The 16576-nt window shown below is 38.5% G+C and overlaps 1 protein-coding gene across 2 annotated transcripts in view; it reads right to left on the reverse strand.

Moving 5' to 3' along the window:
* bltp3b (bridge-like lipid transfer protein family member 3B) overlaps positions 1-16576 on the reverse strand; it is a 136251-nt gene that overhangs the window by 92280 nt on the left and 27395 nt on the right. For both annotated transcript variants that reach the window (XM_078235479.1, XM_078235478.1), the window contains exon 2: positions 4628-4790. In XM_078235479.1, the coding sequence (XP_078091605.1) occupies positions 4628-4790 (163 nt within the window). The remainder of the gene's footprint in view (positions 1-4627; positions 4791-16576) is intronic.

A 16576-nucleotide genomic window follows, 5' to 3' on the forward strand; every position in this document is an offset into this window, starting at 1 on the left:
AAATGTAAAATGTTGCAGATACTGGAAATCAGAAGTAAAAACAGAATATGTGGAATGCATCCTGATCAGCCAGCATCTGTGGAGATAACAGCAGCTAATATTTTGGGCACAAATCCTACTTCAAAGCTCATTTTTATTAGCCAAGCATTTTCTATTTTTATTTCCATTTTAACTTCCTAACTCATCCTTTCTAAAAGGTCCTCCATAGCAAATACCATTCTCTAAACAAACCGTCAGTTTTCTCCTGGCCCTCTGCGAATCTCATTGACGTTGACTGCAAGGTGCTTTGCAAGATGGTGTTTTGGGGATAATTCTCCTCGTGGTGAAGTAGCTGGCAAAACCTGGTGTCACTCCATTGACCAACCTAGATACCATTAAAGATTGAATAACTTTTTGTTGAATATAAATTTGATCTGATTTATCATATGTACTCGGATACAGTAAAAGGTATTGTTGTTTCATGCACAGTATACTGACAAAACATACTGTTCATAAAGTACATAGGAGAGTAGGGAAGGAGAGGATGCAGAAATCGTATTGCAGTTACAGATAGGGTGTAGGATGGAGAGAAAGAGCTAGGTCCATTCAAAAGTCTGATGGTAGCAAAAGACATCAGCCAAGGTAACCCAAAGACAGAAGTTCATTTTAAGCTCAAGAGTCTGGGCTAGATTTGCATCAAGAAGGAAAATAACAATGGCCAATATACCTCAATTCAATTTTCACCATTTCACTGCTATCAGGAGGGCTTTTTAAAAACAAGGTCCCATAGAAATTGATTACAGCTCTGTTTGGATGCATAACAAACAGTGCACAGACCATCATGCCTCAAACAGGAGGTGCAACTTATCTCACCGAGAATCAGATTCAAGCACATTCTGGCTGGCAACAGTGGGAGGTAGAGAATGGAAGAGGGCCGGTCATGATGAGTCAGCAGCAGCCCTCAGGGGTGTTGCTAGGACAGGGTAGAACACATTTGCTCCTCCTGGTGCCACATCAAGCTTTCAAACGAAAACATAATTACCATTTTGTTCCCAGCCACCATTCAATAGCAACAAATAGTAGGCACAACGTCATTACCAGACCCCAGGCATCTCCCACATCCTGAGCCAAGACAATTTTTTAAAACGTCAAAGTCTTATTCTATCACTTCCATGAAGTATATTACTTTACTGTGATTTAACTGCAAAAGAACATCAGATTTGGTTTCAACATCTACATTTGGATATTATACAAGTTTTTTCTTCAGATCAGTATTTATAGATTGTATGAAAACTGCAGAAATCAAATCAAAATCATTCATCAACTTTCACTGTCATAAACAAAAATAATCTTTCCACCAAATAGCACAAAAAAGTCAATGGCATTTCCATTCCCCCCATCACTATCAACGATAGGCACAATTAATCAATTCCCGTGACCTGACATAGCAGGGATGCATATTCAAAAGGAAACACAGATCACCACCAGGGCAGAGCATTGTAGTTCCAATCTTATTCCTGGTGGAGTCTGAATTGTTGAATAGTTTAAACAAGGAGATACATATATTTCTAATTTTAAAAAAAGGATAAGAGGATATGGGGAACAGGTGGGGAGAGGTGGATTTGAGACCAGGGAAAGATCAGCCGTGATCTGATTGAATGGTGGAGCAGGCTTGAAGGGCTGAATTTGCTTACTTCTGCTCCTAATTCCTATGTCCTATGTTCTAATTCTTCCAACAGTTGGCTCACAGCTAGGATCCCACAGTCATGGAATTACATTAGAAACTTGGACGATTGTTATATTAATGCGTCAATATACCATGAAGGGCAAAGTCAACACTGAATGTCAATCGGCACTGACTAAATTGTCAAGCACCTCCAAAAGCTTTGCTCTATTCTCAGGGAATCTGAATCTTTTGAAGACCTCTATTAAATTTATCTCCACCATGCACTCAGACAACGATTCCAGATCCTAACCACTCACTGCGTAAAGATTTTCCTCACATCACATCTGGTTCTTTAAAGTTTATTTATTAGTGTCACAAATAGGCTTACAGTAACACTGCAATGAAGTTATTGTGAAAGTTCCTTCGTCGCCACACTCCAGCACCTGCACAGGTGCACTGAGGGAGAATTTAGCATGGCCAGTGCACCTAACCAGCACATCTTTCGGATTGTGGGAGGAAACCAGAGCACCTGGAGGAAACCCACAGACACGGGGAGAATGTGTAGACTCCGCACAGACAGTGACCCAAGCCAGGAATCGAACCCAGGTCCCTGGCGCTGTGAGGCAGCAGTGCTAGCCACTGTGCCACCATGCTGCCCTCATTTTGCCATTCATTTTAAATCAATGTCCCTTCCACCTCCATCCATTCTGTTCAGACCCCTCATGATTTTTAACAGCTCTATCTAAACTCTGAATTTTCTCCTCAAAATTGGCTCCAGCTTCATCAATCTATCCTCATAACGGAAGTCTCAAATCCTGAAACCATGCTCGCAAATGTTTTCTTCAACCTGCCAACACAAAATAATTTTTATGAAAAGTTATGATCTTAGGTTATGTAGTGGTGGGTGAGAGTGTGGTTTTAGATCTGGTTATGAATCAATAATGTTTTCTTTAAAGTAGTTAAAACTTGAGATTTAAAACCCATGCTTTTGAAATAAAGCCACAAAATTCCATAGGTTTTGAACAAAAACAAAAACTCTACAAATTCAGAAGGATAAAAACAATTTTCAATATGTGTCTTATACTCTAACATTCAGAGTATGAGGTACATATGAATTGACAGATGAGCTGTGGTCAAACACACCACACTACAGAGTAACTGACAGATGCAACCAAGACAGAGTCCATGGATTTTACAAGAACCAAACCAGGTGTCAGTAAACACAAAGTCGAACAATCTCATTGAAACACTGTTGCACAAGGAATTCTAAGCTTCACCTTCAGAGATCTATCCCTGGAAGGCTCTCCAAAAGGCCCTTCCATTCAAACAGCTTAAACAATAGGCGATCTCGGGGTTTACAATATTGCCTTCCGAGATAGAATCCCACGTACACGGAACACCAGCCTACAAGTATACTTTCAAATTGATGACCATGCTAAGCAGAACACCACTGCTCCAAAGAGGTACCTTTGCCCCAATGACCCTCCTAAAAGTCTGTTCTCCACAGCTCTTTCTTAACTGGAACTGGTTTCTGTCCCTTTTTATGATTGGGGCCCTTGGCAGCTAACAAACTACCTCAAACTGACTGTCTCAAGAGCAGTTCACTGACCCTTGGACTGATCCGATGATCTATAAATATACTCCTAGAAGCTCCCATCCTTGTTATGTGGCAGAAACCAACATAAGCACTGGAACATCCTGTACCTTAAATGTTACAATCTTCATAGGGTACTAATTTAATACCCAGGGATACACAGATCAATGGATTTCATGACACTGTTCAATGCACTGCCTACCAGGAAATTATAAAACAATTAAATTGAAAAAACTGTAACAAAATTGTGGGCATATCTTCGCACTACATGACAATTAAAACCTAATTAAATTGCCTTTTCCATTCTATTATACAATTTAATAGTTCTTCAGCCTACAGCACTCAAGTATTTAATAGGGTGAAGTAAAGTCTTATACAAACATTTGTAATTTCTTGCTTGTGCCACATAATTCATCCATTTATTCATTACGTACTGAGTTTCATTTCTCTTCAAGCTACGAAGTAATATCTAATCTGACTTGTGTATGTTTGCTATGCATTTCTAAGTTTTGCTAAAATCTCCGATGTCTTAAGAGGAAAAGCATTTGCATGCATTTTAGAAAGTAAGCACATTATATCAGAGCTAGTAATTCTGCATACTCCTCTTTCCTCAGTATCAGCTTGTCTGTCTGTCTGGGCGCTATAGATAGCTGTGTGCTTCCCTACCCAACTACTTGTTCTTTGATATTTCATATTTTATAGATGGAAAAAAAATTAGGAAATTGCAAACATTCAAAGACTTTCATCAAGAAGAAAGATCTGGGAAGTGAGTGCAGCAAGCCTAAAATGATAAATGAATCAAAACTGATCAATGGCACGAAAGCTGGGAAAACAATCTTTCCTAACAGCTTTTCTGCTTCATGCTTTAAACCTCTGAAATTTTGGCTATATTAATAATATTTTACTTGACTTATTGTGAAAAATTGGAAGCCTGAAGCATCACAAACTGCTGAAGATCATTTCTGATAAACATGATTGAATATTTTGAGGAACTATGAGAGTCAACAATAGTAATGTGTTTGATGTGGTATACGTACATTTTACATGGCTTCCTATCTTTCAAGTCATTGTGAGCATAAATAATCATCTTTACCCCTAGACTTTATGTTTTAAAAACTAGAAATTCTTCTGCATTCTGGAAACATGAAGGGAGGAACCCTCCTGTCTCAAAAGTTTCAGTTACGAGATGGTGTTTATCATTACTTTTGTTTGAAACAGAACCTGCAAAGGATTGGTGAGTTTATTTTGCAGGCCTGTTTTGTCGTCTTTTTAGACTGGCAACATTCCTTTGCATCATTTTCATCTGCATAGCCCCAGCAGTTGCCTTAGTTTTTTCTTCCCATAGCAGGATTTGCATCTGTGGAACAAAGTTTACTCCAGATTCTTACCCGAATTGCAGCTTTGTTGCAGAACACTCTGGTGATTGCTAACCAAGTAGGCAAATCCAGCATGTTTTGCAGTACCTCTTCATCGAGCTCCAAGTTGGTCAGCTGACCTTCACCTTTGAGAGTACTCAAATTAATTTTATCTGGTGACAGATTCTTGGTGAACCTAAAAAACAAAGAACAAGGATACTTTGATTTCAACTTCGTGACTTCAAACTACTTTTCAGTGAATGAAGTCTCTTTGTTTAAATTTGGGTCAGATACTGTAACAGGTTCTGTCAATATGATACACACTCATGACCAAAGTTATAGAGGAATACAATTAGTGGCAAGTGAAGACCACACATTGGAGTGCATACCTCCACCATGCTGTGGTTACACAATGTTATTAAATTTCACAGCTCTTCCTTAAGCTTTATCCCTACCTGGAGGTGGGGAAAATTTTGTCAAAGTTGAATAAATAAATATTTTTATTAAAGGCTCCCATCTCACTGAGCTTCAAGTCAATCCACATCCAACAAGCTGCTCTGAAAACCTTGCTCACATTGCTGTAGCTGTGACAGATTGCAACCAAAGCAGCTGAGACAATTTACACCATGAAACAGTAAACAACACTAAATAAAACAACCCTTAATATTCTAAAGTCAATTTGCCCCATCTCCAGCTATTAATAGATTCATTAAAAAAATTCCAGGATATGGATCCGCACCTTTGCAAAAAAGAATTTGTTTTTCCTTGGTACTCCGTGTACAAAGTTTTGATGAAATCTGGTGATTTGTTTTTGAGATAACTTGTTTACAAACAGACGAACAGGTGAAAATTCGATTCGAGAATTCAAAGGGAAGCAAAAGATGCCAACGACGAAAGCACGAGTTATGCACAACAGGAACTGACTGAAAAACAATCCACACCATTCACCTTCTTAGCATTGCCTGTCATACAATTTAAAATTGTACAAATAGAAAATAAAACTATATTTGTGCAATACATGTTCACAAACCTATATTTGAGACTTTATCATCAAGCTCTCACTAGTTAGTATTGGAACATATACACCAAAACAGATTATGCAACATGCCTCAAAAGAGGGAATCAAATTCACTACATAGTCTCGTGTGACTTAAACATGAGCCTGCTCTCAAATGTTCTATTCCAGAAAAGCAGGCAGAGAAGGATGGAATTAGATCTTAATCTTCATACAATTTATAAACTTTAATTTTACAAAGATGTACAATACAAACATGACCATCAAAACCCAACCATAATTTCACACACATCATTGTAGAATGCCCAGTTTTGTGCAGAAAGTATCTACAATCTTAATGCTATTAAAACGTCTTCTCTAAATAGCTGTTGCATTGTTAGCCTTTCAGCTGAGTCAGGTTGTGATTTTATTATTTGAGAATCTACCATATAAAGCCAAAGTTCATACTACAGCATTAAAAATTGTAAAGAGCAACATTTAAGTCAAGAATTAATCGTTACAAATTTTAAAAGTCTCAAAAATCTTAGCTTTCAAATCATTGCATTTTCCTAACTTTCGAAGTTCTAAAAAAGAATGCATTACAATGGGACACTGCAATGGATTGTCTTTTGACACAGTGAAGGTTTGGAGACCAGGAAGAGCTCATACATCAGTTTATTTGGTACAGAGAAGATACAAGTGAGAAAAGGAGCACTGATCATAGTGTTACAATTAAAATAGAAGGAAGCAAGGAAGATTACAATGCATAGAAGCTGGTAGTTCAAGAAGTCACCAACCTTCAATGTCCCCACCCCTTTAATTTTACTGGAGTTCAAATTACTTAATCTACCCTCCCCAATATAATTTGTGTGCGTTTGAAAGCCAGAGAATAGTTCGTTATTTTGACTTGACACCAGGTTGAATACAATTAAAAAATCCTCTTTTCCTTTTAAAAATTCAAGAAAACCCGTGTGGTTGTGTCTTCATTATTAAACAATTATACCATTAAAAAAAAACCTGTTGTGGTCAAACAAAGAGGGGAAAAAGAGGGGAGCCATTCAACCGCTTCCTAACAACTGAAACATGATTTTCATTGGCCCAAAGGAAACAGAGGAAATTGGATATAATCAAGACACTGCACTGTGACAGGACATTGTGTGTCACTAAGGGCTTGTGATCCAAGGGAAACAGAATTTATAGCCACATGAATAAGGAATGTGAGATGCTGGATTTCCAGCTGTACTATCACCCATCTTAACTGGGTTACGGTATGTAGGGTGCTGCAATTTATTCAACACGTAGTGCTACAAAAGGTTAAAAGGGTCAAGCAAAAGCAGAAATTTCCACTCCTAATCATTAACTTACAGTAGATGCTTGAAGAGAAAGGGATCTGTGTGGGCTGAGACACCACAACTAAAAAACATCATCACAGTAGAACAATAACTTACATATAGCCCTATTAATGTAGAGGACTGTCCCAATATGATTCAAAGAACGACGAGGAAAACATAGATATAGATTAGGAGGATAAGTTATGACTGCTAACCCCAAAGTATTACGCGTAGGCAACTAAACAAGCGCAAGAAGAGCTCACATAACAGCATGTGGCATTAAAAGGCAGCTGGTATTAATTGCAAATTAATTTTTAATTGCATGCAGGTGGTGGGTATTAATTGGTGACTCATTTAAATACATATAAATAGACACACACAAACTGTGGTGGTGGGGTTATGAGGTATATGCTTGTAATGTATAACTCTTAAATAAATATGTATGTGTGTAGCATCAGTCAGCAATTACAATTAGAATCAGTCAGAATAGTTAATATAATAACAGATCACGTGCATAAAGTAAAATAAAAGAGGAGAGGATGACAATATTGAGAGATGGCATCCAAATCTATACTGTAATTTCCATTGCAAAATATGGGCCTGTACTACAATGATGATGTACAAAAGGCCAGAATTAGAGGAGCATTACAAATCTAGGGTGGAATTCCCTCCTTGACATGTTTTCCAGCGATGGAGGTGGCTCACCATTAACCACTGGTGGGATCTTCCAGTCCTGCTGATATCTACTGCATTTGCGTGGCTCGCCTATTAGAAACTGGACCACTGGATTCGTTTCATTAATACTCTAGTTTGAAGTGGTCGCATTCCTATTTTAGAGAACACGCTTTTCCCATGGGTGGTGTTTTGGAGCGACGTCAATATGCTGTACTTTTTCCTTTTCCCATTTCAATTTTAATCCTATTTTCAGTTCCAATGTGCCATTAGTCAATTGCTCAGGCAGTTTTTAGTAGAATCATTTCCTTCAATGACAGCACAGTGAGCCCCACAAGTGGTCTTGGATCATAGAATCCCTACAGTGCAGAAGGAGGCCATTCAGCCCAACAATTTGGCACTGACTTTCTGACAGAGCATCTCACCCAGATACTGAAGCTGCCCAGGCTTGTGCACAGCTTGGGCTGACAAGAGACAACTGACATTAGTGCCAGACAATAATATCTCCGACAAGATAAAATCTAATCGCTTCCCCTTAAAATTCAAAGGCATGGCTTATCACTGATAACCCCATTACCAATGACCAGAAACTGAACTGGACCAGCCACGTAAGTACCATGCGACTACAACAGCAATCAAAGGTCTGAAATTCAGAAGTGAGTAACTCACCTCACGACTCCCCAAGGTCCATTTGCAACATACAAGTCAGGACTGTGGTGGAATATTCCCCACTTGCCTAGATGAATGCAGCTCCAATAACACTCAAGAAGCTTGACTCCATCTAGGGCAAAGCAGCCCACTTGATTAGCACCCCATCCACTACCTTAAACACTCACTCCCTCCATCACCATGAGTGGCAGCAGTGTGTACCATCCACAAGATGCCCCACAGCAACTTGCTAAGCCTCTTCCAAACCAGCAACCTCTACCACCTGGATGTACAAGGGCAGCAGATGCATTGAAATAACACCACCTGCATGTTTCTCTCCAAGCCACATCCCATCCTGACTTGGAACTATTTCACCGTTTCTCCAATGTCACTGGATCAAAATCCTGAACTCCCTACCTAGCAACACAGTGGATGTACCTACACTGTGGGTGTACCTACAATACATGGACTGCAGCGGTTCATGAAAGCAACTCACTATCACCTTCGCATAGGCAATTATGTATAGCCAAACAAATGCTGGACTTTTCAGCAATGCTCATATTCCATGAAAGAATAGAAAAACTGAGAAGTTGTCTGGTTACTCTGATGGTTCAGACAGACATTCACATTCCATTAATTGAAAAACGAGAGGGAGAGCTCTTAGTGTCCTAATCAACTGAAACAAAACACACATTTGTCACTGCTTAATGTTTACCCATGTTTACAAATGCCACAGTACCATAAGGCAATAAAAAATACTCAAGTAAATCTGGTCTTCAAACACATAATATTTCAACCCAACCAGTGGGTAAATTTAAAGCCAACAATTTGAAAAAGAAATTGCATGCTTTAAAGTAGTTCTGAAGACCCCAAGACGTGTCTTACAAATGCAAGACATTCTTAAGCATTAAAATGAGAGAAAACAATAACTTTGAATACATGAAGAGGCAATAATTAGCTTGAGATTCATTCACTGATGCCATAAGTACAACATACAAATGAATCCTTGGAGCTGCCAAATGTCCTCAAGAATTTTCTATTAATCATGGAGAGTGGTGTTACTAGCAAGTTTGAATTGGAAACAGTATTTCAAAATGCCACCCATTCACTTTACAGCAAGTGCACCCATCCGTATGTGGTTCTTTGGGCACCTTCCCTCACCCTTCAGACAACGCTGAGTTTCATCTCCATCTCGTTTGTGGGACCATGCAGAGCACCAACTGGTTGCCATGTCTGGCAAACAAAACAACAGTCACTAAAGCAATTCAGTGGCTGTGAAGTGCTTTGGGGTGTTTGGTGAGCATGCAAGATGCTATGTAAATACACATTTGTTCTTGTATTAAAAATTGTACCTTAACTTCTAGAAAACAGATGAGTCAATTTGTGCAAGATTAGAGAGTGTGTTTCAAGCTCAGGAGAAAACAGTGTTTTTTTTCAATAGGTTGAGTGGGTAGTGATGCAGCACACTGCAGGCACAATTAAAATTAAACTGAAGACAGTTTGCCTGAGTAAGTTATTGTCAGAATGGTGGCATCTTTGCTTGAAATCATATGCAAACTCTTTCCCCATTTTTCTGCTTTATTCTGTAAAGAAATGAGATTCACTTTTCATATTTGGTCTCCAAAGGGATTTCTACAAAGAAAATTGCTTAATGTACTTTTTTTTAAAATTACATCACAAGTTCTAACAGATTGCTTGCACAGTTCAGCAATAACTGACCCAGAAATCTGGTACCTAGGTTTTTAACTAATTTCTGCCCCAATTCCTCAATCATGTAATTGTAATTGATCTGCACACACATTTGCATTCAGTATCGCTTTTTTTTAAGATTGACCCAATGAGAATCAAAGGTTGTTAAACCAAACAGCATTGATAAAATTTCAACCTGACCTTTAGACGTTTTTTATTTGCAGGCAGTTTACCTACTAGAAGCTAAAGTTTATCTAAATTTGCTGTTTACAATGCGAATAAAGATACCACATTCGAAGAAACAGTTACAAACAGAATAAAATATATATTCTAGCCTTTTCACCAACTTGTCAGTGTTCACATGTGGCATAGATTTCACACAAATCCAACCTTTTAAGATGTCTTATAAACTCAAAATTGATCAATGTAAAATGTTCCAAGTTACATTTTATGATACACCACACTATTCTTTTCAATCAAGTCCTCCTCCCACTCCAAAGCACCACTATCCAATGTGATCAGCAAGTAACAAGACACTCAACTGAAGTGATAAATCACAATGACAATAAAAAATAGCATCCTGGTAGACGAGTGAATATTGGTTAGGGAACTGTAGCTATCATTCTGGCATTGCAACAAAAGCCATTAAAAAATGTAAGCACTAACAAAGTGCAACCACTTGCCAGTGATCACAGAAAGCTTTGAAGCTTAGATCAAACATCCTCATGACTTCATTATTGCAAAATACCACCTAAACTTTGATTGAAAAGGAATACAAACAAATCAAATAGGTTTGAAACAGCAAATAACTGTATCCTAGATCTATGCTCTTGAAATCAGTAGCTGACATGTGCCAGAGTTGATTCAGTTGACTCATCGCCTGACTTTCTCCAACTTCCGCTGTTTGGGAAAAGACTCCATTCAGCTACTTCCTCTAAATGCCCAGCTGAAATCAAGAACCAGATGGAGATTATTATAAAGTTTGATTACTACCTCCTCTAATAGTCTACTGGTTTAGCTAGTTCATTCGATCCTATTGATTTTTGATGATTTAAATCTCTTGTTTTTTTCAGCTTAATTCTTTGGTATTTCAACACAGTTCATGAAGTGTCTTGCCTATTTTTATTTCCTATGTGCAGTACTCTGCACTTGCCTGCATTAAAACCTTAATCTCTCTTCGTTTTGCCAACTTGCATATTTTTTCAATTGATTGTGCAATTTCTGAGCTGGTCCCATTCAATTCCACTGTCCCTCCTATTTTAACATCTTGTGCTAATTTGAGTATCCGATTCCAGGTCACATTTCTAAATTAGAAAGTGGTAATACTGGTCTCCGATCCTTCAGCCAGTTTCTTATTTGTTTCCAATGTTAGCTTGAATGGTCACAGTTTTGAATTAATGTGTCCTTTCTTAAACAGAATGAAAAGTCTAGGTACATCACAAAAGGTTTATTATAGTCCACTTGGGTTCTCACTTCTTGGTTAAGTAGAATTGCCAAACTCCAACCCTGTCTCAGTTCGTGTGTTGCTCATCCATATGCCTTTGTTACCTTTTGACTCTTCCAACATACCCTGAACAGTTTCCCATCTTGTACCCTTCCCATCTTCCATAATTTTAAGCTCATTCAAAACTGATGCAATTACTCCAACTCGTACCAAGTTCATTTCGATATTATCCCTGCGCGAGCTAAGCTACGTTAGCTCCCAATTAAGCAACATCTCGATTTTAACATTCTCGTCCTGATTTCCTAGGCTCTGCCCCGCCCCCATCTCTGCAACCTCCTTTAGTCCAACACCAAGATAACAGATTCTTCCAATTCTGCCCATGTGAGCATCCCCGATTTTAATCGCTCCGTCACTAGTGGCTGAGCCTTCAATTGCTAAAACCCTTTGCACTGGAATTCTCTGAAAACATCTCTGCCTCTACTTTTTTTTCTTTTAAGCATGCTTCTGACCAAGATATTGGTCATTTGCACTACTATTTCCTAATGTGGCTCAGTGCTAAATTTTGTTTCGTTAGACCCGTGAACATTGGCACATTTATTATGTATGGGCACAAGGGATTCCAGTTTTGTGGATAGATTAGGGAATTTGAGGATATTCTCCTTAGAGCACCGAAACTTGACAACAGATTTGATAGCGGTATTTAAAATCATAATGGGTTTAGTGAGTAAATAAGAAAATTTTCAAAGGCTGAATGGCAAACAACAGGAGGACACAGATTTAAGATGATTGATGTGAGGATTTATTTTCCAATGTGACAAGTTGCTAGAAATTGGAATGCACCGTCTGATGTTTGGTGGATAGAAATTTAATTCCAGTCTTCAGAGGGGAATTGGGTAAATACTTGAAGAAAAATTGCAAGACATGGGGTGAGATTACCTGGATGGCTCTTTGAGAGCCAGCATGGGCTTGATGCTCTAAACTTCTATGATTCTATAAGGGGCTGGCTGAGGGGAGGGTTGTGTCGTTAAAATCTGAACTAAACATTTGTAGAGCATTTTTGTAAATGTAAACATTTCTATTCTGTACCCCTACCTTGACTTTTACAAATAGCTCCATGGATATCAACAGCCATCTGGTAAATCCACCCCCACCCCTGCCAATCACTCCCCACCTGTAATTATTTCAGTAATACTTAAATAGAGCAGAATATTTGACAGGCAGACATCTCAGCCAAGCCAGAATTTTCTTCTCAGCAAATATTCACATGCAGAATTTATATATTGCTGCATTGTAATTGGAAGCAGAAACTGATTTACCTCCCTGTAATTCAGCGACACATCATTTCGAACAGTCCATTGCTGCCTTGCTTGACATCTTGCCATCTGCATACCTCAGTAAGACACTATGCAATGCACTTAATCAGATAGTCATGCAGGAGTTAAAAAAATGCATATTATCCTTTTTCTTGAAAAAAATAGTTAACATTTTAAGCAGGTCAGCTTGTTTTAATCTACATATTTTAGATAAAAGAATTATATTGCCCCACGATATGCATTCTGATGAAGCAATTGCTCTAATTATGGAGTACCATTATCTCATAAGCAAACAACCTCTGAAACCTTAAAATCCACTTCACTTGGAATCAGAGTCATCTACAGCACAAGAGGAGGCTATTCAGCCCATCAAGTCCATGCCAGCTCTTTGCAGAACAATGCACCCAGTCTCACTCCATTCCTCCATCCCCATGACCCTGAAGGTTTATTTCCTTCCAATGTCCATTCAATTTCCTTTGCAAATCATAGATTATTTCCGCTTCCACCACCCTCCTGAGCAGCATTAACACTCACTGTGAAAAAAGGTTCCTTTTCACATCTCCTGCCCAAAACCTTAAAAATGTGTCCCCTCGTCCTTGCACCATCAGCTAATGGGAATGGGTTTTTCTAGCCTACCTTATCCAAGCCTGTAATAATTTGGCTAGATCCCTTCTCATTGAATTGTCATTAGTCATCTTCCAAGCCAGACCTACTTTACACCATTCCTCATTTTTCTCCATTGCTATTATAAACCTTATGATATGATGGTCACTCTTGCCCAAATGGTCTCCCCCACTGACACTTTGTCTGCTTTATCCACCTCATTTTCCAGCACCAGATCCAGCAATGCCTCCATTCTAGTTGGGCTTAGAACATGCTGATCAAGATCCTGAACACATTTCAGAAATTCCTCCTCCCAAATATTGATTGGGATACAATCCCTCAATATCACCACTCACAGAATGGTTACAGTACAGAATGTGGTCATTTGCCTGTAAATGTCTGTACTAGCTCTCCGAAGGGGCAAGTGACAAAGTGCCAGTTCCTGGCCTCTCCCCATAGCTCTGCACATTCTTCCTCTCTGAAAATAAATTAAATCTGGAATTGCATATTTCTTAGATTTCCCTGAAATTTGTTTCTCTACTTTTCTCGCTCACACACACACTATTTGGAGGCTCAGTAGCATGATCATACCCTTTTTACTTCTCGACTCTAACCAAATGCCTTCTGCCCTTGCCCCCTCAAGAAAATCCCCTCTTTCCAACACCACAATGTCTTCCTTAAATCAGTACTGCTGCCGCTCCTTCCCCTTTTGCCTCCCTATCTTTTCTGAACACTTTTTACATCCTTGAATATGAAACACTTTCTCATAATTTTTAAGCCACTGTTTTTACAGGAACCGTTGATGATTACTAAGGAGTAATTACATTTCACTTGATTCAACTGCACTTTTGCTTGGCTACTTAGATCTTACGAAAGGCAGTAATTCCCTTGAAATCAGTGGGGAAGCAACAAGTTTATTTTTAGTTTCTGTCACTTAGTTATCAAGATAATGGTCAGAACGAGACCCACACAATTAACCCATGATTCCAGATTTCCCTTCCTTGCTCCTCACTTTAATGAGTATTACTTGATGCTGTTGAAAGTCTGGAATTCAATGCTAGAAAATCACCATCCCAGAGAGATATGAGGAATTTTAGCAGCAGGAAGAATAAAAACAGAGTGAAGAAGCAAAGCTATATTGTCAGTGATGTGGTCACTTAAGATTGACATTATTTCCTTCAAAAGATAAAATGTACTGTGTCATGCATTCACATATACTTTCAGTACCTAAAATACAGGTATAAAATAACATCGAAAAATGAAAAGCCGAAATAAGTTAGCAGCTCTATATCATACGTAGCTAGAATTGAAAACTTAGACTTAAAGTCAAACTGAAAACGTCTTCTTGTACTTTACAAGGAACGGTTTAAATGAAGGGCTTCTTATTGCTCAAGTTACATAAGCGGTCAAACTACAATTAGGCTATGGAAACTCATTTCTTGTTAATGTATTGTATGTGCAGTACAAGCGTCATTTTGGAAATGCACACCTCCAGATACGATCAGATATCCATTTATTCAAAGGACTGCTACCAGCTGAACACTAGCACTGACAGTAAAGGCACAATAAGTGTCCATTCTCGAAAGCCTTTATTGGCCTGCAAAAGGCAAGATCTTCAGAAATCAACCTTTACTGAAAAAGCTTGGTTCCACAACTGCTGGTGGAACTAAACATCACTTACATAGTACTGAGCGGAGCGCCTAAGTAAAGAACACTTGGCTGCACAATATTCACTATGAAGTGCTTTTTCTATGAAGATGACTGAAGAATAAAATAGCTTCAATATCCTGCTTTTTCCACAACCATCAAATTAAATACAAAACAAAGTTGAGTGGCGGTGTGGTCTGCAGAGAGCACTGGCAGAGACATTGACTAATTTTATGGTTGAGTTAGATAGATTCTTGATTGACAAGGGAGTTAAAAGGTTATAGTGGGTAGACAGGAAAGTAGAGCTGAGGCCAGATTCAGAGTAGCCATGATCTTATCAAATTGCAGAGCAGGCACGAGGGAGTGACCGGCATACCCTGCTCATAATTCATATGTTATGTCTGATTGAGGTCACTGTCTGTAAAACAAATCATTTTCCCATCATCTTATCCAATAATAAGTTATGTTTAATTTCAATGTATATATATTGTACTGCTTTCACAGAAATGGACTAGTAACAGAACAGCTGATGCATAAGGCAGCAAAAAATAGGAGGAAAAGTAGACCATTCAGCCCATCAGGCCTGCTCCAACATTCAATCATAATGATCTTCTACATCAACTACACTTTCCAGTCCAATTTCCGTATTCCTTGATTACAAGATCAAACATTTATTGATTTCAGCCTTGAATAAGCACAATGCCTGGGCAGTCACAGTCCTCTATGCAAATAATTTCAAAGATTCACAAACATTCAAATGAAGAAATTGCTCATCTCAGTCCAAAATGGCCAATGCTTTATCTGAGATTATGACCCCCTAGTTCTATCTTTCAAGCCCTAAGCTTTTCATGTTTCTATGAAATCATCTTTCATTCCAGAAAATATAGGCCCATTCCACTCAGTCTCTCCTCATAGGTCAACTCTCTCATCCCAGGAACAATCTTGTGAACATTTGTTGCGCCTCTCGCTTAGACAGATATGTTCTTCCTCAGGTAAGGAGGTTCAAATTATCTACTGTACTCGAGGTTTGTCTGCAGTAATTACGGTAAGACTTATGTTTATACTCCAACCCCCTTAAATAAAGGCTAGCATACTATTTGCCTTCCTAATTGCTCACTGTTCCCAACTTGTGGTTAATGCACAATGACTTCTTGATGGTTCCAGATTTGAGGTCTAAATCTGTGCTGCATGATCTCAGCAAGTATCGAATTAAAGTCCAAAACTTGGATATTTTATTCCTAGGCTTCAGCTAGCATGAAAATAACTAATTAACCAGAGTTCCCAATCCTGATAGCTTTTAGATAGAATTCTGTTGGTCTGTGTATAATAGTCTAGTTTTCTAAATTTATTTTGTTTCTTGCAAAAAACACAAATAAACTTGATTTTTTTTTAAACAGAGTGAATTTAATTTTGTTTGGTTTTTAAAAATCAGGCAGTCAATGGGTAAATTTCTTCTCAAATGTATTTGATGATACTGACAAAACCATTACCGTTGGGAGAGATTCTCTCCTCAGTTACCTTTTTTGATTCCAAGTTCCCCTGGAACAGTTCTGAACAGGGGCATTATAAACTTCGCTCCTTTGTTCATTAAACTTCAGTGTTGGGCAATTTCAAACATATCCTCTTGTGTGCCCCTTAATA

The sequence above is a fragment of the Mustelus asterias genome, chromosome 19, assembly GCF_964213995.1.
Source record: "Mustelus asterias chromosome 19, sMusAst1.hap1.1, whole genome shotgun sequence".
NCBI classification, from domain to species: domain Eukaryota; kingdom Metazoa; phylum Chordata; class Chondrichthyes; order Carcharhiniformes; family Triakidae; genus Mustelus; species Mustelus asterias.